The sequence below is a fragment of the Macaca nemestrina genome, chromosome 17 (assembly GCF_043159975.1).
Source record: "Macaca nemestrina isolate mMacNem1 chromosome 17, mMacNem.hap1, whole genome shotgun sequence".
In the NCBI taxonomy this organism is placed as follows: Eukaryota; Metazoa; Chordata; class Mammalia; order Primates; family Cercopithecidae; genus Macaca; species Macaca nemestrina.
In genome coordinates, this window is record NC_092141.1 from 85,487,166 (window position 1) to 85,509,941 (window position 22,776).

General features: G+C 52.8%; 2 protein-coding genes across 5 annotated transcripts in view; one reads left to right on the forward strand and one right to left on the reverse strand.

The window, feature by feature from the left end:
• The window catches only part of LOC105469201 (ubiquitin conjugating enzyme E2 O), a 65,620-nt gene extending 60,670 nt beyond the window's left edge, over positions 1–4,950 (reverse strand). The window contains exon 1 of one of the 3 annotated variants that reach the window (XM_011719951.3): positions 4,492–4,950. In XM_011719951.3, coding sequence (XP_011718253.1) covers positions 4,492–4,908 — 417 coding nt within the window. In that variant the 5' untranslated portion in view covers positions 4,909–4,950. The remainder of the gene's footprint in view (positions 1–4,491) is intronic. The other 2 variants (XM_011719949.3, XM_011719950.3) reach the window with 2 other exon arrangements.
• LOC105469202 (aralkylamine N-acetyltransferase) lies at positions 4,564–22,584 on the forward strand. 2 transcript variants are annotated; one of them, XM_071083617.1, is made up of 5 exons: positions 4,565–4,698; positions 13,021–13,204; positions 21,152–21,380; positions 21,644–21,798; positions 22,136–22,584. In XM_071083617.1, exons 2-5 carry the CDS (start codon positions 13,184–13,186, stop codon positions 22,439–22,441), a joined length of 711 nt encoding a protein of 236 aa, XP_070939718.1. In that variant the 5' UTR covers positions 4,565–4,698; positions 13,021–13,183; the 3' UTR covers positions 22,442–22,584. The 2 variants fall into 2 exon arrangements, with proteins under 2 accessions (XP_024644686.2, XP_070939718.1); XM_024788918.2 differs by lacking the exon at positions 13,021–13,204 and having other exon boundaries at positions 4,564–4,698.
• Positions 22,585–22,776: the final 192 nt, after the last annotated feature.

Here is a 22,776-nt window from a genome sequence, read left to right on the forward strand (position 1 = left end):
TAGAAGGGGGAAAATCAAGGGACAAAGAATAAAATCACAGGACAGCTGTTGAGAGTCTACAAGTGCTGTGATCCTATCTGAATAAAATGCAATTTAGATTCACTTAGTCCTGCATCTTGGTTAACCTTATATAACTTCTTTATATTACATCACTAAGAACAATTGCTTTTAATGGGCCCGGCACCCGGACAAGTGAGACAAACTTCACGTGCCATGATGCTACACCTAAATAGCTTCCCCATGGAAATGCTGGCCAGCGTAGGAGCCAAAAATAAACTGCAAAGCCAATTCCCGAGGGACCTGTCATCAGGGATGTTTCACACACACAGCCTCATAAAAGCAGGGTGATCACAGACAGCCCTAATTTAGAGGCACTATATCTCAAACCTGGTGAAACTCTGAATGTCATGGCAACTTAAAAGGCAATGCAAAAGACATGAAAAAGCACAAGAAAGCTAAAGCATAAACACTTCGCCTCCAAAATGAAGACTGAGCTTGAACTGACCGACAGCAGTCCTGCTCCCTTCCTCGCAGGGGGCCGTTCTGCCCAACCGTGACAGGTGGAGACCAGAAGGACCCCCCATGTCTAGCCAGTGCCTATGAAGGTTTAAGTGGCTGCGGGCATTTGGCTTTATTACAAAATTTTATTCAAAGGATGACTGGTGATGGGGAAGGGGCAAGCCTCCTCTAAGGAGATCCGTGGCCAGATGGACAGTTTCAAGTGGAGAAATGGGCTACCTCACTGAAGAGGTCAGAAGACTGGAGAAAGGAAGGAGCATATGAGGCACTGGCCACTTGCTCCTTTTGAGTCCTTAAGAAGCTTAATTTTGGTGGCTGGAAGCCTCAGAAACAACCATAAATTCCATAGCTTCATGGAAGAATTTACTTTGTTTCTGTTGCTATTTTCAAGAAGGCAGCAGGGAAAGGACATGACTTGCTGCCCAGTCTCTTCATCTCTTTGTAAACTTGTTCACTAAAAATTTGAGACTAAGACTAAGCCTTTACTCATTGCCCTCCAACTTACAGAGAAAACTACAAAAATACACCACACCCGATGAAACACTCCATATTAGATACTATTAAAAAATTTCAATGGGGCGAGGCACGGTGACTTAGGCGTGTAATTCCAGCACTTCACGAGGCCAAGGCGGGTGGATCACTGGAGGCCATAAGTTCAAAACTAGCCTGGCCAAAACGGCAAACTGCCGTCTCCACTAAAAATACAAAAATTAGCTGAGTATGATGGCACATGCCCGTAATCCCAGTTATGCGGGAGGCTGAGGCACAAGAATCACTTGAACCCAGGAAGCTGAGGTTGTAATGAGCCGAGATCATGCCACTGCACTCCAGCCTGGGTGACAGAGAGAGACTCTGTTTAAAAAAGAAACTCACACAAAAAAAATTTCAATAGGTAGCAGCTTATTAAAAAATAAATTTCGGCGGGCGCGGTGGCTCACGCCTGTAATCTCAGCACTTTGGGAGGCCGAGACGGGCGGATCACCGGAGGTCAGGAGTTCGAGACCAGCCTGACCACCATGGAGAAACTTCATCTCTACTAAAAATACAAAAAATTAGCCGGGCGTGGTGGCGCATGCCTGTAACCCTAGCTACTCAGGAGGCTGAGGTAGGAGAATTGCTTGAACCCAGGAGGCAGAGGGAGCAGTGAGCCGAGCTGGCGCCATTGCACTCTAGCCTGGGCAACAAGAGCAAAACTCCGTCTCAAAAATAAATAAATAAATAAATAAAAAGTTTATCAAAACCATCACTAATGTAGTCCCAGCTACCTGAGAGGCTGAGGCAGGAGGATTGTGTGAGACCAGGAATTCCAGGCCACCTGAGCAACATAGTGAGACCCCATCTCAAAAATAATAAACCAACCAGTAACTTAAAAAAAAAAAACAACTGCCACTCCATTATTCTACCAATAATTGGGTTCTGAAATCTCAAAACTAGATGAGTCAATCTCGGTCTAACGATTTTTCCTCTACAGCAAACTATCACCTTGATGGAATTTATAAGGAGCAGGAGGTGAGAAGAAAAATCATCCTAAGCCACAGTGCTGCAAGGCCCCAGGACCCACCCTACCACTCTGCGTGGTGGTCAGCAACAGACCAGTAAACATTCAGCTAATCAGTCACCTGTGTCTATAGCTCATGGTAACAGAGCTACCTATCAGGTATAAACTCCACCCTCCAAAACAAACCTATTCTAAATCCTAAAAGAACTGGATCTTGCCACCCATAAATGAGCATTCCATTCCACCACTTCCTTGGAATTCCTATGTCCCTTGGCTTTTGCTAAGCCCAGAAGCTACAATGACAAACCACCACCACCGAGCCACAAAACAGATTTCAACAAATTCAAAGCAAGTCACAGGAGGCCAGCTGTAAAATCTATCCAAAGTGGTCCCTCAAAGTTTTTTTTTTCTTTTCTTTCGAGAAAGAGTTTCACTCTTGTTGCCCAGGTTGGAGTGCAATGGCACCATCTCAGCTCACCGCAACCTCCACCTCCCGGTTTCAAGCAATTCTCCTGCCTCAGCCTCCTGAGCAGCTGGGGTTACAGGCCTGTGCCACCAAGCATGGCTAATTTTGTGTTTTTAGTAGAGACGGGGTTTCTCCATGTTGGTCAGGTTGGTCTTGAACTCCTGACCTCAGGTGATCCACCCACCTCGGCCTCCCGAAGTGCTGGGATTACACGCATGAGCCACCGCGCCCAGCCTTTGTTTTCGATTTTACTCCAAAATAGGTAGTTCAAGTCAAACTCTGTATAATTACACATGGTGCAGGAGGCAGACAGAACATAACTGTAAACAAAGTTAACCACCAGAGTCAAGACGGAGGGGAACGACAACTGATAAACATGGCGGCTCCCAGTAGTGAGCTGGGCCTGCCTCCCCCTGAGTCCCAGGGCAGGAGGCCACAACACAGAGGATGCTGCAGTCAAATGAGTTACGTTCCAAAAGTTACAAACCTCTCGAGTAGACGGGTGGTGAAAAACATTCTCAAAAACTCACAGAAAGACACCAGCAATGGTGTCACACAGTACACAGCAATAACCCTCTTTTCCTGACACAATACTGGGTAATTTTTAATCAGCATTCTGCTGCACAAGTAATATTTTCCAAATACTCTTGTAAATGGACTGATAATTTTCCTTCCAAATCTCAGAGCTGTTGCCTGATTCGCATTTCTCTGAGGGAAAGCAGGGTCCTGTGTGTGGATTTGTGTCTGTGGATGTACGTGCATCCCCAACAAAAAGACTGCTGGTATCAGTAGTCACTTCTGCCGCTAGGAAATGGATCACGGGCTCTTCTCTGGAGTGGGGCCTTCTTCCTTCTCAAGCCGTTGTCACAGACCCCCTCTTTGTAGTTTGGTATGAAGCCCCATTCCTCTGTAGTCTTTGTCTCCCACTGTGTGAGAAACCCAGATCAACTTCCAAAGTGCCCTCCCCTGAAATCAGACCTCTCAACCTCCCAAGGACCTAAAACAGTGTAGGCCTGATTCCTGCTTAGAAATGTTTTCTTGAAGGGGAGGAGAAGTAGGAGAGGAAGAAGGGGTATGAGATACAGGGGTGTGTGTGTGTGTCAATTACTGATAGGAATTCACATTCCGGAAAACAAGCCACCAAACCAACTCGGGTTCAAGGTTTCGGGTTTATGACGGCAAGCCTCTTTGTTTTGTAAAACTGCTATATTCACTAGCATCACCCCAAAAACCATATGGGAGTCAGATGTCTGCTTAACAGCCTCAGGTCAAGAAAAACCCTTCAGGTTTCCAAATTGGTGACTCCCCTCTACCTAAGGTTCTGGAATATTTTTTTCAAGAAGTCTCAATCCGGGTCGCAGCTGTCAGAATTCCCCCCACCCCCCAGTACTATTCATATCGCGGCTCTGATTGCTAATGTTTTTACTCACAAAGTTCCCTGTAGCAATTAAAATGAGGCAGCAGGGTAAAACAAAAAGAGACTGGGTGGCTTGACCATAATGCAGCCTGTAAGCTAGTGAACTTCTTGGGTTCGGCTGGGATTTTCACCTCTATCTTTGTTTTGGAATGCCCACAACCCCTCCCTGCATGGACCCGGCACGGCCTTCATTTCTGGATGCACAATGCAGCACCGAGCTCCTTGGGGGTCAGCAAAACGCCGCACTGGTGTAATGCCGAACGCGCCCCAGGGCCTGAGGAGTCCCCACGGGAGTCGGTCCACGTTTCCAAATCTCGAGGTCGACACCACAGCATAGCATGGCTTAGAAGTCCCCTCAAGTCGGGAAGCCCAGCGCCCGCCCGGTCCCGGGCCAGCAGTGCCCGGCTGGTGTGTGCGCCCAGAGCTGCTGCAATGACTTTGCATGGAGTGTACCCTCCACTGGGGCTGTCCTCCTGCCTCGGCCACTGCAGTGGCACCTCTCCGGGCAGGGCCCCGATGCCGTCCCTCCCTGGCCTCGGCCCGGCCGCCGACCCCCTGCCTCCCGCGCCGCCCAGCCCCCGCCCGCCGCACCTTGGTCTCCTTCACATGCTGCTTGACGCCCTCCGGGTACCACTGGACGCGCACGTAGCCGCGGCGCAGCGGGCTGGCCCGGCCCTCCTCGTGGCCCGCGCCCCCGGCCTCGGAGCACCCCGAGCTGCCGCGGCCCTCCTCCTCGCCCTCCGAGTCTGAGTCCTCGCCGTGGATGAGGCGCACCAGCCCGAAGTGCACGGAGCCCCGGTAACGGCCCGACACCAGGTCGTGAGAAAACAGCAGGCGCTGCGAGCCGGCTTCGGGGCCGGAGTCCGAGGACGGCCCAGAGGCCGAGTCCGAGGCGGGCGCCGGCGCCGGGACAGGGGCTGCGGCTGGGGCCGGGATCGCCTCCGGGGCTGGAGCCGGGGCCTGGGCGGGAGCAGGAGCTGCGGGCGTGGGGGCTGCGGGATCCGCCATAACTGCTCTGCGCGAGTCCCGGGCGGCGGCGGCGGCAGCGGCGGCGAACGAGGCGCGGGGAGGCGGGACCAGCGGGCGCCGGGGGCGGGGCCATGGCGCGCTGACGTGTCCCTGCGTGGCGCCGTCGTCAGGGAGCCGGGATGCAGTTGCTAGGAGCCACCGCCTCGTCGCTAGGGGACGCTGAAGATGCCGCGGGAGGCGGGGGCAGAATGGAATCCACTAAGTGGGGTCGAGGCCAGACAGGATTAAACTAAAGGGAAAGAGAAGGGGCGGGCCGGGAGGAGGAAGTGGAGTGGCCACCGAGGCAGAGGGGAGTGGTCGGGGTGAGGCACAGGATGGTGGAGAGCCTGTCAACAACTTTTGATGAGCTCCCTTGGCGTCCTAGCCTAGCCCCCAGGCACTGCGAGGGTTGCAGAAAGAGAAAGATACTGTCCCTGTCCTCGAGGTGTTTCCAGTCTAGTTGGGGAGACAAAACAAATACACATTAAATAGATAAAAAACAACCCCAACTTGTAAGGCTATAATAGATGTGTATAGAGCATATGTATAATGCACCGTATTCGGGAATTCCAAGCAGTTTGGAACGTCATAACCCCTCAGGAATTGACCCAGGAACTGGTGAAGGAGGCCCAGAGAAAGGGAATAAAAGGATCAGTGGCCCCAATGGTTTGGGTATAGATCCATTTAGATGAGTTCAAAGCTCCCTGAAGCCAAGAATGAATGGCAAGAGGTAGTATAGTGAGGTAGCTAAGAGTGGGGGCCATGGATTCCAATTTTTGGCATTGCCACTTACTAATCTGTAAAAATAGGCACACTGATTAACTTAGTTTCACCTTAATTTTCTCATCTGTGAAATAGGGATGATAATAGCAGTACTCATCTCACTGGGCAATTGGGAGGATTACATGAAGTAGAACAGTGCCTGGCATTTAGCTCCTTCAATAAGCTTAACCATTGTACTATTTCCAACCCCCCTGCCTGGATTAAATTCCAGACTGGCAGAACTGTTATGGTCTGCTCCAAATTGTCATTTTAAAATATAAAAAGGAGTCCGGGCGCGGCAGCTCACTCCTGTAATTCCAGCACTTTGGGAGGCCGAGGTGGACGGATCACGAGGTCAAGAGATCAGACCATCCTGGCCAACATGGAGAAACTGCGTGTCTACTAAAAATACAAAAAAAATTTAATTTAATTTAATTTAATTTAATTTAAAAATAGCTGGGCGTGGTGGCGTGTGCCTGTAGTCCCAGCTACTCAGGAGGCTGAGGCAGGCGAATAGCTTGCATCTGGGAGGCTGAGGTTGCAGTGAGCCCAGATTAAGCCACTGCGCTCCACCCTGGGCAACAGAGTGAGACTCTGTCTCAAAATAAATAAATAAATAAAATATAAAAAGTAACTCTAGGGCCGGGCGCAGGTGGCTCATGCCTGTAATCCCAGCACTTTGGGAGGCAGAAGTGGATGGATCACCTAAGGTCAGGAGTTCGAGACTGGCCTGGCCAACATAGTGAAACCCCTTCTCTACTAAAAGTAGAAAAATTAGCTGGGCATGGTGGCATGTGCCTGTAGTCCCAGCTACTTGGGAGGCTGAGGCAGGAGAATTGCTTGAATCTGGGAGGCGGAAGTTTCAGTGAGCTAAGATCATGCCACTGCACTCCAGCCTGGGCAATAGAGCGAGACTCCGTCTCAAAAAAAAAAAAAATTAGCTGGGTGTGGTGGCACGTGCCTGTAATCGCAGCTACTCAGGAAGCTAAGGCAAGAGAATCGCTTGAACCCAGGAGGTGGAGGTTGCAGTGAGCCAAGATCATGCCACTAAACTCCAGCCTGGGCGACAGAGCAGGACTCTGTCTCAAAAAAAAAAAAAAGACTGGACACGGTGGCTCATGCCTGTAATCCCAGCACTTTGGGAGGCCGAGGCAGGTGGATCACGAGATCAAGAGTTCAAGACCAGCCTGGCCAAGATGGTGAAACCCTGTCTCTACTAAAAATACAAAAATTAGCCGGCGCAGTGGCAGGCGCCTGTAATCCCAGCTACTTGGAAGGCTGAGGCAGGAGAATCACTTGAACCCGGGGAGCAGAGGTTGCAGTGAGCCTTGATTGCACCACTGCACTGCACTCCAGCCTGGGCAACAGAGTGAGATTCCGTCTCAAAAAAAAGAAAAGTAACTCTAGGCTGGGTGCAGTGGCTCACACCTGAAATCTCAACATTTTGGGAGGCTGAGGCGGGTGGATTAGTTGGGGTCAGGAGTTCAAAACTGGCCTGGACGGGCACGGTGGCTCAAGCCTGTAATCCCAGCACTTTGGGAGGCCGAGACGGGTGGATCACGAGGTCAGGAGATCGAGACCATCTTGGCTAACATGGTGAAACCCCATCTCTACTAAAAAATACAAAAAAATTAGCCAAGCGAGGTGGCGGGCGTCTGTAGTCCCAGCTACTCGGGAGGCTGAGGCAGGAGAATGGCGTGAACCCGGGAGGCGGAGCTTGCAGTGAGCCGAGATCCGGCCACTGCACTCCAGCCTGGGCCACAGAGCAAGACTCCGTCTCAAAAACAAAAAACAAAAAACAAAAAAAAACTGGCCTGGCCAACATGGCAAAACCCCATGTCTACTAAAAATACAAAAATTAGCGGGGTATGGTGGCAGGCGCCTGTAATTCCAGCTACCTGGGAGGCTGAGACACGAGAATCACTTGAACCTGGGGGTTGGAGGTTGCAGTGAGCCTACATCACGCCACTGTACTCCAGCCTGGGCCACAGAGTGAGACTCCATCTCAAAAGAAAAAAAGTAACTCTAATTTAACGTGTCACCTAAGTTTCAAAGGGTTTAGATACATTCTCAGAGGACAGATTTATAATAGATTGTTAAGGAAAACAAGATCTGGCCCTAACCCTTCTCAGTCAACATCACTTTTTCCACATTTTTCTACACGATCATCAATGAAAGACTAGTAAGTTGGATTGATATTACAGTATTTAGATTCTTCAAAGAAGGCAGAATCCCAGTTCTTTGGGTTGTTTACAGGATCCTGAAGATACAGAACTACATTCATAGAAAAGTTGGCTGGGCGTGGTGGCTCACACCTGTAATTCCAGCACTTTGGGAGGCCGAGGCAGATGGATCATTTGAGGTCAGCAGTTGAAGAGCACCCTGGCCAACATGGTGAAACACCGTCTCTACTAAAAACACAAAATTAACCAGGCGTGGTGGCGCATGCCTGTAGTCCCAGCTACTCGGGAGGCTGAGGCAGGAGAATCGCTCTAACCCGGGAGCAGGAGGTTACAGTGAGCCAAGAACACCACTGCATTCCAGCCTGGGTGACAGAGCGAGACTCTTTCTCAAAAAAAAAAAAAAAAAAAAGGGAGAAAAGTTAAAAGAACATGAACAAGGTCGGGCACAGTGGCTCATGCCTGTAATCCCAGCACTTTGGGAGGCCTAGGCGGGCGGATCACCTGAGGTCGGGAGTTCCAGACCAGCCTAACCAACGTGGAGAAACCCCATCTCTACTAAAAATACAAAATTAGCCAGGCATGGTGGCCCATGCCTGTAATCCCAGCTACTCAGGAGGCTGAGGCAGGAGAATCACTTGAACCTGGGAGGCGGAGGTTGTGGTGAGCCGAGATTGAACCATTGAACTCCAGCCTGGGCAACAAGAGCAAAAATCCATCTCAGAAAAAAAAAAAAAAAAAAAAAAAAAAGAACATGCACAAAACAGATGGCAGCCTAAGTATTTAAGATGTCCTAGGCCAAGTACTAATAGAGTATTGATGTAATATTGGGATCAGGGTGGTTGTCAATGGACCCAAATCTTAGAAAATTTATGTACTATGATACAGAACAAACAGGAGCTGAATGAGCTGAAGGGGAGATAGGATATGATTTTGGGGCAAGACTGGGTTCTCAAATCATGGCCTTCCCATCCCAGACCACAGTGGCAAATGGCCACCTGGAATCATTGCTGTAAGGACGCAGGTCCCTACTCCCTCTCCTGTAGAGACCTGGGGATTAAACAGCAGTAACATAGTAGCTTCTGTTCTGCCTCCCATGACCCTTTCAGCACTGTTTTCTTGCCACCTGATAACATAGCATTTATTTATTTATTTTTATTTATTTATTTTTTTTTTGAGACAGAGTCTTGCTCTGTTGCCCAGCTGGAGTGCAGTGGCCTGATCTCGGCTCACTGCAAGCCCCGCCTCCCAGGTTCATGCCATTCTCCTGCCTCAGCCTCTCGAGTATCTGGGACTACAGGCGCCCACCACCACGCCCAGCTAATTTTTTTGTATTTTTAGGAGAGATGGGGTTTCACCATGTTAGCCAGGATGGTCTTGATCTCCTGACCTTGTGATCCACCCGCCTCGGCTTCCCAGAGTGCTGGGATTACAGGCGTGAACCACTGCGCCCAGCCAACATAGCATTTATTAAGCACATATTATTGACCAGGCATTGTACCAGGTACTTCCACGAACATTATCTCATCTGTTATCACAATCTTGGATATAGAGGGTTTTAACCTCATTTTACCAATGAAGAAACAGGGCCCAAGGAATTTGGTGCCTAAGGTAACAGGTAGTAACCTGGGGAGTCTCCCCACGCCAAGGGCAGGGGCTTTTCTAGTTACGCTGTTTCTTTAGGCTTCCCTCGGAAGAACGCCTGATCGTAGCAGGGAGTCCATGTGTCTATGTGTCCCACGAGGGGATGGGGCAGTGCAGACCTCAAATCCGCTTTTTTTTTTTCGTGGCAGAGTCTCACTCTGTCGCCCATGCTGAAGTGCAGTGGCGTCATCTTGACTCACTGCAACCTCCACCTCCCAGGTTCCAGCGATTCTCTTGCCTCAGCCTCCTGAGTAGCTGGGATTACAGGCGCCCACCACCATACCTGGCTATGGGTGTTACCATGTTGGCCAGGCTAGTCTCAAACTTCTGACCTCAAATGATCCTCCCGCCTTGCCCTCCCAAAGTGTTGGGATTACAGGCGTGAGCCACCGTACCCGGTCTCAAATCTGCTTTTGATGTCAAAAAATCAAGTGAGTTTTGCATTGTACTCCGGAGTATGCCTATGTTTGTTGTTTTAATGTAAAAACTAATGCCTTTTTGTCCTGAATCTTTGAGTAATATTGACACTCCTGGACGATGTGTTGTGTTTATTCTGCGGCTTCTTGTAATAATGGCTAATAATAGCTATCACTTATTGAGCTGTAACTTCATGCCAGGTACTCTACTAAGTGCTTTACATAGATTATCAGAAAACTGCCAGGTTGTAGGTAAGAGTCCTTGATTTCACATGCCGATCTCTCCCTCACTAGACTAAACCCTTAAGCATGTGCACCATGTTGTATTTGTGTGTGTAACTCTGGTGCCTAGGACAGTGCCTGGCATAGGGATGGAGCTCAATAATGTGTCATATTAAGCTAGGCCCATACAGTGGTTCACGCCTGTAATCCCAGCATTTTGGGAGGCCAAAGCAGGTGCATCACCTGAGGTCAGGAGCTTGAGACCTGGCCGACACGGCAAAACCCCATCTCTACTAAATATACAAAAATTAGCCAGGCTTGGTGGCATGCGCCTGAAATCCCAGCAACTCGGGAGGCTGAGGCTGGAGAATTGCTTGAACCCAGGAGGTGGAGGTTTCAGTGAGCTAAGATTGTGCCTCTGCACTTCAGCCTGGGCGACAGAGCAAGACTCCGTCTTGAAAAAAAAAAAAAAGAAAATTATCATATTAGTGAATGTCAAAGGCCTGAGAACCTGTACATCCATTCTGTCAGTTTCCTATCCTTTGTTTGACAAACACCCAAAAGTTGAAGAAGCTGGGACAGAGCTGCCCTCTTTGGCTGCTCCAAATCCTTTCAAGTACCCCCAGTTTCAACTGCATCTGAGCTACTTTAGAGAATGAGACTCAGTAAATTCCTACCCATCCAATGGTGTCTTTCAGTGACTTCACTCAGACCCAAGATGCTCTGGATAAAGTTTGAGGCTTGTCTCCTTCCCAGACCCTGAGCCCCCAGCCACAGTCTCCATACACTCAGGCTGGCTAGCAGGGTAAGCGTGGACGGAAGCCGCTGCTTAGTTTTTATTTTCATCATTGTTGAGGTGTAGGAAGGAGGAAAAAACTTGATTCCCTAATGAAGAAACCCTCTCCAATCATGGCCCCATCACCCAGCCTTTCCTGGGAAATAGAGCTATTTCGTGGGAGAATTTCACTTATTTATAAATGTGCTTGCCAGAAAGTGAGCTGGTCTGGCCTCTCCCTTTGCTAAGTGGGGTGGGTGGTGTGCAGGAGGCGGCAGAGCCAGCAGCAGAGTGAACTGAACTCAGCGAAGCAGGCCCTGTCTCGTCCCTATCTTAATCAGCCACTGGGGCACTTCTCTGGACCCACAAAGTGTGCTCAGGCCCAACACTGCCCTCTGTAGGAGCCTGCTTGGCCTCTCCATTGTTGTGCAAGTGATTTCAGCCTGGCCCAAAGAGCTCCTTCCACTCTGGAGCAGGTGTTTGGGGGTGCTAGGGAGCCTTAGGCACTGGAGACTTCAGCTGGAGGGTGGGGTGGGAGGTGAGCTGCCTTGGGAAGCCCCCCACAGCCTCATGTGGCTGGCTGAAGAAATGCCTCTGAGGCTCCAGCTGAATGCTGCTCAAGGCTTTTGGAGTTAAAAGGGCCCTTCTCGTTCCTGGAGCCTCACCTGCTCCTTGCACAGGTGCCCTGGGAGAACTGTGGGACTTGCCCAAGGTCACTCTGCAGTACAGTCAGGATCAGGACCCAGCCCAGCTGACCCTTGGCCATTCTGACTCCTACTGTGAGGGGAGGTTGCAATCCACTGGGCAAAACACTTTGTGCTGGGGCAACAGTGACAAGTTTGAGCAATAGTGACAGCCCAGGATCACCAGGCTCGTCCTGTTTCCCTCCTTCCTGAAGATACAGGGCGAGGCACAGTGAATCTGCTGGACCAGCTTCAAGAACAATATACCAGCCTATCCACTGCCACCTCCCACAGCTCCAGATTCGTAGGTGCTTCCTGGATGTAACCAGTCATAGATACAAAGTAGACTCATCATCTTTTCCTCAAATAGTTTCTTCTCCCAGAGTCCTCATCCTGATTGATGGCAGTGTCACCTACCTGGGTGCTGAGCTGGCCACCTGAGGGTCAGCCCCTCACTCTTTTTTTTTTTTTTTTTTTTGAGATGCAGTCTCGCTCTGTCACCCAGGCTGGAGTGCAGTGGCGCAATCTCGGCTCACTGTAAGCTCCACCTCCCGGGTTCATGCCATTCTCCTGCCTCAACCTCCCGAGTAGCTGGGACTACAGGCGCCTGCTACCATACCCGGATAATTTTTTGTATTTTTAGTAGAGATGGGGTTTCACCGTGTTAGCCAGGATGGTCTCTATCTCCTGACCTCGTGATCCACCCGCCTAGGCCTCCCAAAGTGCTGGGATTACAGGCGTGAGCCACTGCGCACGGCCGTCAGCCCTCACTCTTAAGCTCCACACACAATCAATGCCTGGGTCTTGGCCCCTCCACTGCCTTTCCACACCCTTCCTGTCCAGAAGTGCTCCACCAGGGGGGCGGATCCATGGAGAGGTGGGGAGGTGGGAGGTACAGTGGCTGAGAGTGAGCTTCCGGAGTCACAGGGACCTGGGTTTGAAGCTTGTGCTGCTGCTGGTCACTATGTGACCTTGGGCAAGTTATTTCACCCTCTAAGCCTCAGTTTCCTTTCTGTAAGGTGGGAATAATAATAGTACCTACTTCATAGGACTGTGGAGACTGTAACTGACCAGCTGAATATAACGTGCTTTGCCCAGTGACTGCACAATGGCAGGCCTGATAACATTAGCTTTTGTTACGAATTGATCTCCATCTCTTTCCTAGACCTCGGCTGTAGTCCCCTCACCAAGCCCCAGGCTGTCTAATCTATCTGCTGCCTTGTTCCCAGGGTGATTGAAAATGCAAACATGGTCATTGGACTCTTGGCTTTATTTCTTTCTGTGGCTCCCCAGGGTCCACACAAGAAGGCATGTGGCCTTTCATAAGCTGATCCAATCCTTCCAAGCCCTCCTACCCTCTGCTTCCAGCATGGAGTGCTCTGTGCTCCAGCCTCAGGATCTTTTTTTTCTTTTTTTTTTTTTTGAGACAGAGTCTCTCTCTGTTGCTCAGGCTTGAGTGTCCTGGCAGGATCCTGGCTTACTGTAACCTCCGCATCCCGGGTTCAAGAGATTCTCGTGCCTCAGCCTTCTGAATAGCTGGGATTACAAACGCCCACCACTACACCTGGGTAATTTTGATGCCTCCATTCCAGAATGGTCTGGAAGTTTCCTGAGGTAAGCCTATCTAATACGGCAGATATTGAGCCCCAAATGAGGCAGGGTCCCACTCATCCCTAAGTGCCACCCTCCTCAACAGAAGACTCTGGGCCGGACGTGGTGGCTCACGCCTATAATCCCAACAATTTGGGAGGCTGAGTTGGGGTGGATCGTTTGAGGTCAGGAGTTTGAGACCAGCCTGGCCAACATGGTGAAACCCCGTCTCTACTAAAAATACAAAAAATAGCCAGGCGTGGCGGCATGCCCCTGTAATCCCAGTTACTCAGGAGGCTGAGGCAGGAGAATTGCTTGAAGCCAGGAGGCAGGGGTTGCAGTGAACCTAGATCACGCCACTGCACTCCAGCCTGGGAGACAGAGTGAGACTCCATCTCAAACAAAGCAAAACAAAACAAAACAAACAAAAAACAAAACAAAAAAACAGGAGACTCTGCCCCTAGCTGATAGGCACCTGCTCTGTGGGTGGCACGATGCCACATTCTCAACCCAGCCTCTGTTTTCCAGGGGTGCATAAGCCTCTTGCGGGGACAGGTGTGTAGTGGATGCTGTGGTGTACCTCCCCATCCCCTTCCTCTCCAAACACTGCCCTTGGCTGAAAGAAGATGCCTCCCCCATCCACTGACTGTCTGTAAGGGGCACAAAGCCTGGCCAACATGGTGAAACCCCGTCTCTACTAAAAATGCAAAAGTTAGCCGGGTGTGGTGGTGGGCACCTGTAATCCCAGCTACTTGGGAGACTGAGGCAGAATTACTTGAACCCGGGAAGCGGAGTTTGGTGAACTGAGATTGTGCCATTGCACTCCTGCCTGGGTGAGAGAGCAAGCCTCCATCAAAAAATAAAGAAAGAAAGAGAGAAAGAGAGAGGAAGGAAGGAACGAAGGAAGGAAGGAAGGAAAGAAAGGGAAGGGAAGGCAGAAGAAAGAAAGAAAGAGAGAAAAAAATAAATCAGCGGTGGGTGCAACATCTCAGATGTCTGACAGGTACAGGGATGGAGTAAGTGTAAGGACTGGGGAACTGGATGGTTGTTGGGGCAGTCAGTGCAGGGGAGAAAGACAGTCAGAGGCTGGGGGTGAAGAATCGCTGCTTGAAGGCAAAGTGGAAAAGCAGAGGGCCTCCTTGGCAGCATGTAAAGAAACTCACCTCCTGAAGTTAAGGAACAGAGAGAAGTCAGCGTGGCAGAGCCTGAGAGCAGGTTGAATTCCCAACCTTAATGAGTCAGCTATACAGAGGAGGCCCCTGGGGAGAAGTGGGAGACATCCAGGGACAGAAATTAGTGCCCCTCCTTCCTTGGGGACAATGCCTCTTCCTCAGGAGACAGGTACTATCCCCTCCCCAACCCTGAGTATACACTGCACCTCCTCTTCTTGCACTAGGCCAGTAACTAGGGCTAAATTGCAACCTCACCCACTGGTGAAGTGCTGGGTCGGCTGAGGGAGGAAGGAGGCTCTGTCCTGAAGGAGCTGCAGGTCCCAGCTAGAGCCAGGAGAGTGGGGACTGGAATCAGAGAATGCTGGCTGGGCCAAGGGGGTCAGAGCATAAAGTTGGATAACGAACATGTGTTGGTGTGGGAGCTCTTTTCCCTGTTACAGAATTTATCACCCTGGCAAGGACCCTGGTACTTGGAAGCTTGGAGAAAGTGATTCAGGGCTCTTACCCGCAGTGGGCAGGATGGCTGACGGCTCCCAGCTGGGTTCTCCTGCAACTGCCCTCAGTGAAGCAAGCTGCTTCACCCAAGGTTGATGCAGGACAAAGAGGCGGGTCCAGAAGGGCTTCCCAGGTCTGAGGCTCCTCAGGAGATGGGCCAAGGCCTCGGTTACAGCTGCACCATCACAGCTCAGCTTCCACTGCCCAGCCGTCTGCCCTGCTCCACGACAGGGGTTGCTCATGAGACCTCACCCCAGTAAACTTCCCGCACACAGCTCTCCATCTCTCATCCCCTGGGGAGCCTGCCACACGGCAGGACTCAGGCTGGAAAGGTAAAGGCGTAAAGGCAAGATGTGCTCAGTGCCAGGTCTGTGGGGCGGACCTTAAGTGCAGGGGAGGAGTTGAGAGAGAAAGTGACCATCAAAACCACCAGAAAATGCAGCCACTGCACAAGAGCCTGAAGAGAGGGCTGTGCTTCCTGCACGCTGGGCCTCTCAACTGCTCTGCATGGAAAACTGGGGTCTCAGAGGCATCGTCAAGGTGTCCCTGGGACATGGCCATGGGGCCCACTCCTTGGTCTGCCCCAAATGGGCTCCCTTCAGTCCCTTCAGTCTGGAAGTGAAACTGGGCAGCTGACACACGGAGGGGAGCGGGTGTGTCCCCATGCCGGAAGCTCTCAGATTCCAGGTCTGGGGCTTCTGCACCGGGCCCGGCGGGATGCTCACTGCCCCTGCACCAGGCTCTCCGGGTGCATCAGCAGCTGTGGCAGGCTCGGCGCCCGGGATGGGGTGGGGTCTGTGGGGAGGTCTTCTCCAACCCCCGGCCGTGGCGACGGGTCAGTGTGCCTTTATTCAATGGCCTCTGCCCTCCACCTCTCATTGTCACCATTAGGGCCACTCCTCTGCATATGGCCTCTCCACCCATTTCTCCCTTCTGGAAGGACTCCTTTTTTTTTTTTTTTTTTTTTCCTGAGATACAGTCTCGCTCTGTGGCCCAGGTTGGAGTGCAGTGGTGTAATCTTGGCTCACTGCAAACTCCGCCTCCCAGGTTCCAGCAATTCTCTTGCCTCAGCCTCCCGAGTAGCTGGGATTACAGGCACCCACCACCACACCCAGCTAATTTTTGTATTTTTAGTAGAGACGGGGTTTCACCATGTTGGCCAGACTGGTATTGAACTCCTGACCTCAAGCTATCCACCCACCTCAGCCTCCCAAAGTGCTGGGATTACAGGTGTGAGCCGCTGTGCCTGGCCTTTTCTGGAAGGATTCTTAAAGGTCATCAGAGCCTCCCTGTTGGCAGAATCTGAGATCTGTTCTCCATTCTTTGTGGCATTTCAGGCTCTAACTGCCCCATTTCTTGGACATTCTCCCCTGGGTTCTTCCCTTCTTATGACTTCACCTGCGTTCCTGTTAATAACTCTTTTCCCTGCTAACAGTGGTCATCCCGAAAGCTTGGTTCTCAGCTTTCCTGTGGTGACGCACATCCCCTCAGAACCTTCTTTTACTGCCATGACATCAGTTATCCGCTGAATAACTGTCGTCATCATCCTCGCCACATCTGATTAGGAGTGGGATGGGGGCTCTGATGGGTCAGAAGTGCGGCTCTGCCAGGGCAGGTGGGGAGTTAGGTAGCATGGCCCCTGGGAGTTCTCTGTGCCCTGGACAACCCATCTCCAAACTGCTATAGAATATTCTGGAGTCCTGCCTGGGCGCGGTGGCTCACACCTGTAATCCCGGCACTTTGAGAGGCTGAGGCAGGTGGATCACCTGAGATCAGGAGTTCGAGACCAGCCTGACCAACACAGTGAAAGTCCATCTCTAGGAAAAATACAGAAAGTTAGCCAGGCGTGGAGGTGTGTGCCTGTAATCCCAGCTACTTGGGAGGCTAAGGCAGGAGAATTGCTTGAACCTGGGAAGCGGAGCTTGCAGTGAGCCGAGATCGTGCCACTGCACTCCAGCCTGGGCCACACAGCAAGACTCCATCTCAAAAAAAAAAAAAAAGACTATTCTGGAGTCTCGAAGTGGAAGCCCAGTCACAGACCATTATTTTCATGGGACCAAAGAGCCTTTTGGCAGAAAACTGAACCCCATCTGGCATCTGAAATGTGTAAACCTGTCTGGGAGACCAAAAGAGGCCAGGCTAGGTGGAGAGACAGAGGGACCCCTGAGGGGAGCCATCATGGGTGAGGCAGGGTGGCATGGTACACACTGGGAAGGGAGTCGGGGTGGGGGAGTCGTGGATACAGGACTTTCAAGTGAGCTGCTGCTGGAGGGAGAGGCCGGGCACAAAAAACCTCGGCCTCCCAAGGTGCTGGGTTTACAAGCATGAGCCACCATGTCCAGCCATTTCTGTGGTTTAAAGTCATCCAGTTTGTGTTACAGCACCCGTGGGAAACATACAGATGCCATCTTCTCCCTGTCTGTATCTACATTTTTATTTTTGAGATGACAGTTTCACTCTTGTTGCCCAGGCTGGAGTGCGATGGCATGATCTTGGCTCACTGCAACCTCCGCCTCCCTGATTCAAGCGATTCTCCTGCCTCAGCTTCCCAAGTGGCTGGGATTACAAGCACTCACCACCACACCCGGCTAATTTTTTGTATTTTCAGTAGAGACGGAGTTTCACCATATTGGCCAGGCTGGTCTCGAACTCTTGACCTCAGGTGATCCACCCACCTCGGCCTTCCAAAGTGCTGGGATTACAGGCGTGAGCCATGGCGCCCAGCCTTGCCCATCAGGTTAGGTGTTTATCAGCTGTCTAGAGTGACTGAACAGGTATGACTTGGGGGGCAAAGGACACATTCTCCCCTCCATCCCCAAGATCCACCTGAGAGGCAGTCACCAGAGACATTGCCAGCGCTCTAACTGCAGAAGCAGGACAAGACTCGGTCAATCAGTGTCCCTGGTGTGAGGATGACCTTGGAGGTGCTTCTTTTTAGAGCCCACCTGAGGTCAGGAGTCTTTTTTTTTTTTTTTTTTTTTTGAGACAACATCTTGCTCAGTCACCCAGGCTGGAGTGCAGGGGCATATCACTGCAGCCTCAACCACCTAGGCTCAAGTGATCTTCCCACCTCAGCCTCCCAAGTAGTTGGGGCTACAGGTGTGTGCCACCATACTTGGCTGATTTTTAAATTTTTTGTAGAGATGGGGATCTTGCTATATTGCCTAGGCTGGTCTCAAACTCCTGGGCTCAAGTGATCCTCCTGCCTTGGCCTCCCAAAGTGCTGGGATTACAGGTGTGAGCCACTATGCCCAGGCCCAGGGATCTCTTTCTATCTGTACCCATCACCCTGTGGGCCCCTCACCCTCCTAATTTTCCTTCTCATTGGTGGTGACGTGTGGTTTTCTTCCTGTTGACTAGGACAAAGGTCCCAGCGATCACCCTGCCCTCCCTTTCTGTCCCCTCTCCTGTCCCACAAGGGTTTGAACTTCCCCGTTTCACCATGTTTAACAGACCGCCTCATCTTTAAAAAAATTTATTTGTATTTGTATTTTTCTGAGACAGGGTCTCGCTCTGTTGCCCAGGCTGGAGTGCAGTGGCGCAGTCTTGGCTCACTGCAGCCTTGACCTCTCCGGCTCAAGCCATCCTCCCACCTCTGTCTCCCAAAGTGCTGGGATTACAGGGGTGAGCCACTATGCCTGGCTTACTGCTTCATCCTGTTCTCTGAGGTTCTAGACCTCTAGGGTGTTGTCCAGAAAGAACAGGGCCATGTGGAAGTCAGCAAAGGGAGAGGCCGATTGAACAGCAGGCTCTTCTCAGGCATTGCCAAGTGGCTGTGATTAGGATTGGCCACCAGGGGGTGCCATGGAGCCACAGAGTCTATGAAGGGAGAGAAGAGGCCTTTTGGGGAACTCTGGATTGAAGGTGGGGATGCCCAGCTGAGGTCTTGGACATGATCACCCCGCCAAACCGAGCCCAAGGAGGTTTCTGGTTGGTCCTGAGAGGTCTGTCGAGGGTCCCTTCTAGCAGGCAGGTGGGCCTCAGAGAGCCGAGAAGGGCCCTGGGAGACGGGGACCCAGAGACAGGAGGAGTGCAGGTGGTGGGTGGGCGGGGGCACTGGGATGGGGTCACTCCACGGTCAGAGGCTGTGTCCCAAACCGTGTGGGTAGGAACAGGAGCTTCCTCTGCGGGGGTTTGAAAGAGTGCACCTGTGAGGACACTGAAACCCAGCAGGAGAATCATGAAGACAGGAACCAGGAGTCTCATTGTGAGATGCAGTGAGTCCCACCAGCGCAGCAGTGGCTGTGCATGTCAGGAGGTTTTGCCCCTCCCACTTCACTTGTTGGATGGCTCTGAGCAGGTTACTGAACCTGTCTGTGCCTCGGTTTCCTTCTCTATAACATACGGTTAATACTCATTTGACCGGGCTTCCGTGTGGATTAAAGGAGACACGTATCCAGGGCCCAGCACGTAGCAAGTGCTGTAAGCAGTGGCGCTCACAGGCTGCCAGGACAGGAAGGACCCTCAGAGGTCTGTCCCAAACTGTGGGTAGGAGCGAAAGCTTCCTCTGTGGGGGGTCAAAAGAGTGCACCTGTGAGACGCAACCTTCAGAACCCCCAGGAGCCTGAGATGGACAGGGGATCTGCACTGCTGGATGGGGCGGAGAGGCAGGCGCTGGCGCGGCAGGGGCCTGGGGGGTTGGGCAGGTGCCGGTGAGAGAAAAGCTAAGGGGCGCAGGATGGGGCGTGAGCTGGAGGGCAGGGGGTAGTCAGGGCTGACTGGGAGAGGGGCCTGCATCCCGAGGGAACGCCAGCACCAGGTGCCAAGGCCCGGGCAGCCATGGGAATGGGTGGAACCAAGGTCAATGGCAGTCAGAGAGCTTTGTAGTTGAGATGTTTGGTAGAGCAACCTCCTGAATATTTAAGTAAACTTGAAGTAGAACATACTTAAAGTGCACAAATTGGTAGCTTGAATTCCCACCCCCTCTCCCACATAAGAGGTGGGCTTGTCCAAGACTCCAAGGGACAGAGGGGGAAATCGCTGGTGCCCAGCCAGTCGGTGACAGAGCAGGGATTAGAGCTGGACCCCTGAGGCTAAGCCCCATGCTCTCTTCCCCAAACCCTGGGGCCTCAGTCAGCCTCTGGTAATCCCTTCTGTGCCCAGGGCACCAGAGCTGACGTTTCCCTTCAGCAAGGCAGGGGCAGAGGCTGCCAGAGCCCTGTTGGCGTCATCCTGCCTGGGATAGCTTGAGAGGTGGGGTGGGGGGGATTAGAAACCTCTGAGAACAGCACCACAGGCTGCCCTGGTAACATCTGCTACTACAGCCTTGCAGCCAGGAGTCCTGGATTTTCCTGGTTCCTGTGCCCGCGGACAGGTCCCCAGGGCCACTGGCTTTGTGGAGGGAACACGGTGCCCTCTCCACAGCCCAGGTAGGTGGAACCCCAGCTCCTGGCTCTCAGCCTTCAGGAACAGGAGCTTCCCTGCTTGGAGCTTCTAGACATGGAGGGAAACATGGAAGTCATGGAGTTTATTAAGTGTCTTGGAAGGTGGAGGGAGGGATGGCCTCCTCTAAGAACTGTAAATTTGCAGGGTGTCTTGGGAGACAAGAGTGCCCAGAGAGGCATGTCCGATGAGCTGGACGTGTGGGGCAGGGGGTATCCTATGCATCCTCCTTGCCTGTTCCTCCCCATCCCCCAGGCCCTCTGCAGCCCCCGGCTCCCTCTAACCTCCCCACCCCCCACCACAAATCCTGCATATGTGTGGCCCAGTCTGAGGCCATCTGGATAGAAATAGAGGCTCCCTAAGGGGATTAAGGGGCTTTTTCTCTAGGACCAAGGGCTGAGACTACCTAAAAAGCTCTCCGCCACAGCATCTTGCACCCAGAAAACCAGAAGCCTCCCTCTGGGGAGGTAAGATAAACCACATGAATGGTGGTGTGGGGGACCCGGGGGCCCACCCACTGCACAGCTGCATTAGATGTGGTCAGTGGAGGGTCAGGAGTCCTGCCTCCCTGCTGTGGGCAGCAGGGTTGGGGTGCCCCAGGCTCCACGGAGCCCTGCTCATCCCTGCCACCATCTCTGGGGCTCAGAAGCACCCAGAAGGCACCTGAGACCAGTGTCTGCAGGTCTGCAAGGGGACAGACCTCCAGGGATCCTTCTGGCTGCGAGGGAAAGGTGGGGAGACAGTGCCAATGTTTGTAGTGCCTGGTAACAGCCTTGAAGACCAGGTACCCGGGGAATGTGCCCATTGATTTGGGGGCTGGCTCCACCCCAGTTCCTGCTATAAAAGAGGCCAGATGCACAGTGTGGGGCCAGACTCCCTGGAGATGAGGATCAGACCCCTGCCCCTTGCTGTTCTCCAACAGGTGCTGGGAGGCCCTCCGTGGCTTAGGAGGCCACTTCCAAAGGTGGGGTGCCCCAGGGAGGCACCAGTGGCCAGGATGTCCACACAGAGCACCCACCCCCTGAAACCCGAGGCCCCGCGTCTGCCGCCTGCGATCTCGAGCTGTCAGCGGCGCCACACGCTCCCTGCCAGCGAGTTTCGCTGCCTCACCCCGGAGGACGCCATCAGCGCCTTTGAGATCGAGCGTGAAGGTGAGTGGCCCCGCACAGGGTCAGAGGGAAGCTCCACTCCAGTCCAGTTATCCTGTGGGGAGGAGACCCTTGAGTCTCCTGTCTTGGAGGCTGGGTCCCAGAGTATCAGACCATGTGTGCGCTCAAGAAAGTGGAGGAAACAGCAGCCCTAAACCCCATTTTCTTGGGGGGAATGGGGCATTTGAGTAGACACTCGGGGTGCAGCAGACAGTGGATGTGAGGCACAGCGACTACCAGTTGCCCACCTGAGCCTCCTGCCACAGCCTTCATCTCCGTCTTGGGTGTCTGCCCCCTGTACCTGGATGAGATCCGGCACTTCCTGACCCTGTGTCCGGAGCTGTCCCTGGGCTGGTTCGAGGAGGGCTGCCTTGTGGCCTTCATCATCGGCTCACTCTGGGACAAGGACAGACTCATGCAGGTGAGGATGGGGCTGTGACGCCCAGCTCCAGGGAGGCCTTTGAAGACAGAGGTCAGCCAGACGGTGGGGAGGGGAGCCCAGGGGCTGGGATTTCTTCCTCCAGAACTGGAGAGATGAGTATAGGCCACAGCTCCCTCCCAGGGCAAGGCGTTCTGGGTTTTCACGTTTTCTCCATGGGGATGGGGGTATGGCTCAAAATTTGGGGACCTCCTTGGCTGGGGCGGGAGCCCTGACCACAGGCACCGAGGGGACACCTGCTCCCTGCCTGGGTCGGTGGCTGGGGAGGAGCACGCATCAGCAGAAGTGACCTGGGCTCTCGTCCCTTGCTCACCTCCAGGAGTCACTGACGATGCACAGGCCTGGGGGCCACATAGCCCACCTGCACGTGCTGGCCGTGCACTGCGCCTTCCGGCAGCAGGGCAGGGGCCCCATCCTGCTGTGGCGCTACCTGCACCACCTGGGCAGCCAGCCGGCTGTGCACCGGGCCGCGCTCATGTGCGAGGACGCGCTGGTACCCTTCTATGAGAGGTTCGGCTTCCACGCCATGGGCCCCTGCGCCATCACCGTGGGCTCCCTCAGCTTCACGGAGCTCCACTGCTCCCTGCAGGGCCACCCCTTCCTGCGCAGGAACAGCGGCTGCTGAACTGGGCTGCCCACCTGGCTGCCAACGTGATCCCCGTCTCTGCCCTGGGCCCCTTAGCTCAGCTGAGCATGGAGACAGCAGTTTCCAGAGTGGAGAGAGGAGGGCTAAATAAAGAGGAGATGGGGTGGCTTCTCACAGCCCGAGCTGGAGTGGTGTGTCCTGTCTGTTCCCACGAGGCCTCTGGACCTCCTGTGTTCTGAACTCTGTACCTGAGACTGGGCTGGGTTGGTAAGTGGGGACAATGGGAGGCGCTGTGGGTTCCCTGGCTCCTTTCCTCCTCCTGGCAGGTGGGCAAAGGCACCAAGGCAGCATCCTGACAGGAGCCCATTGCTCAA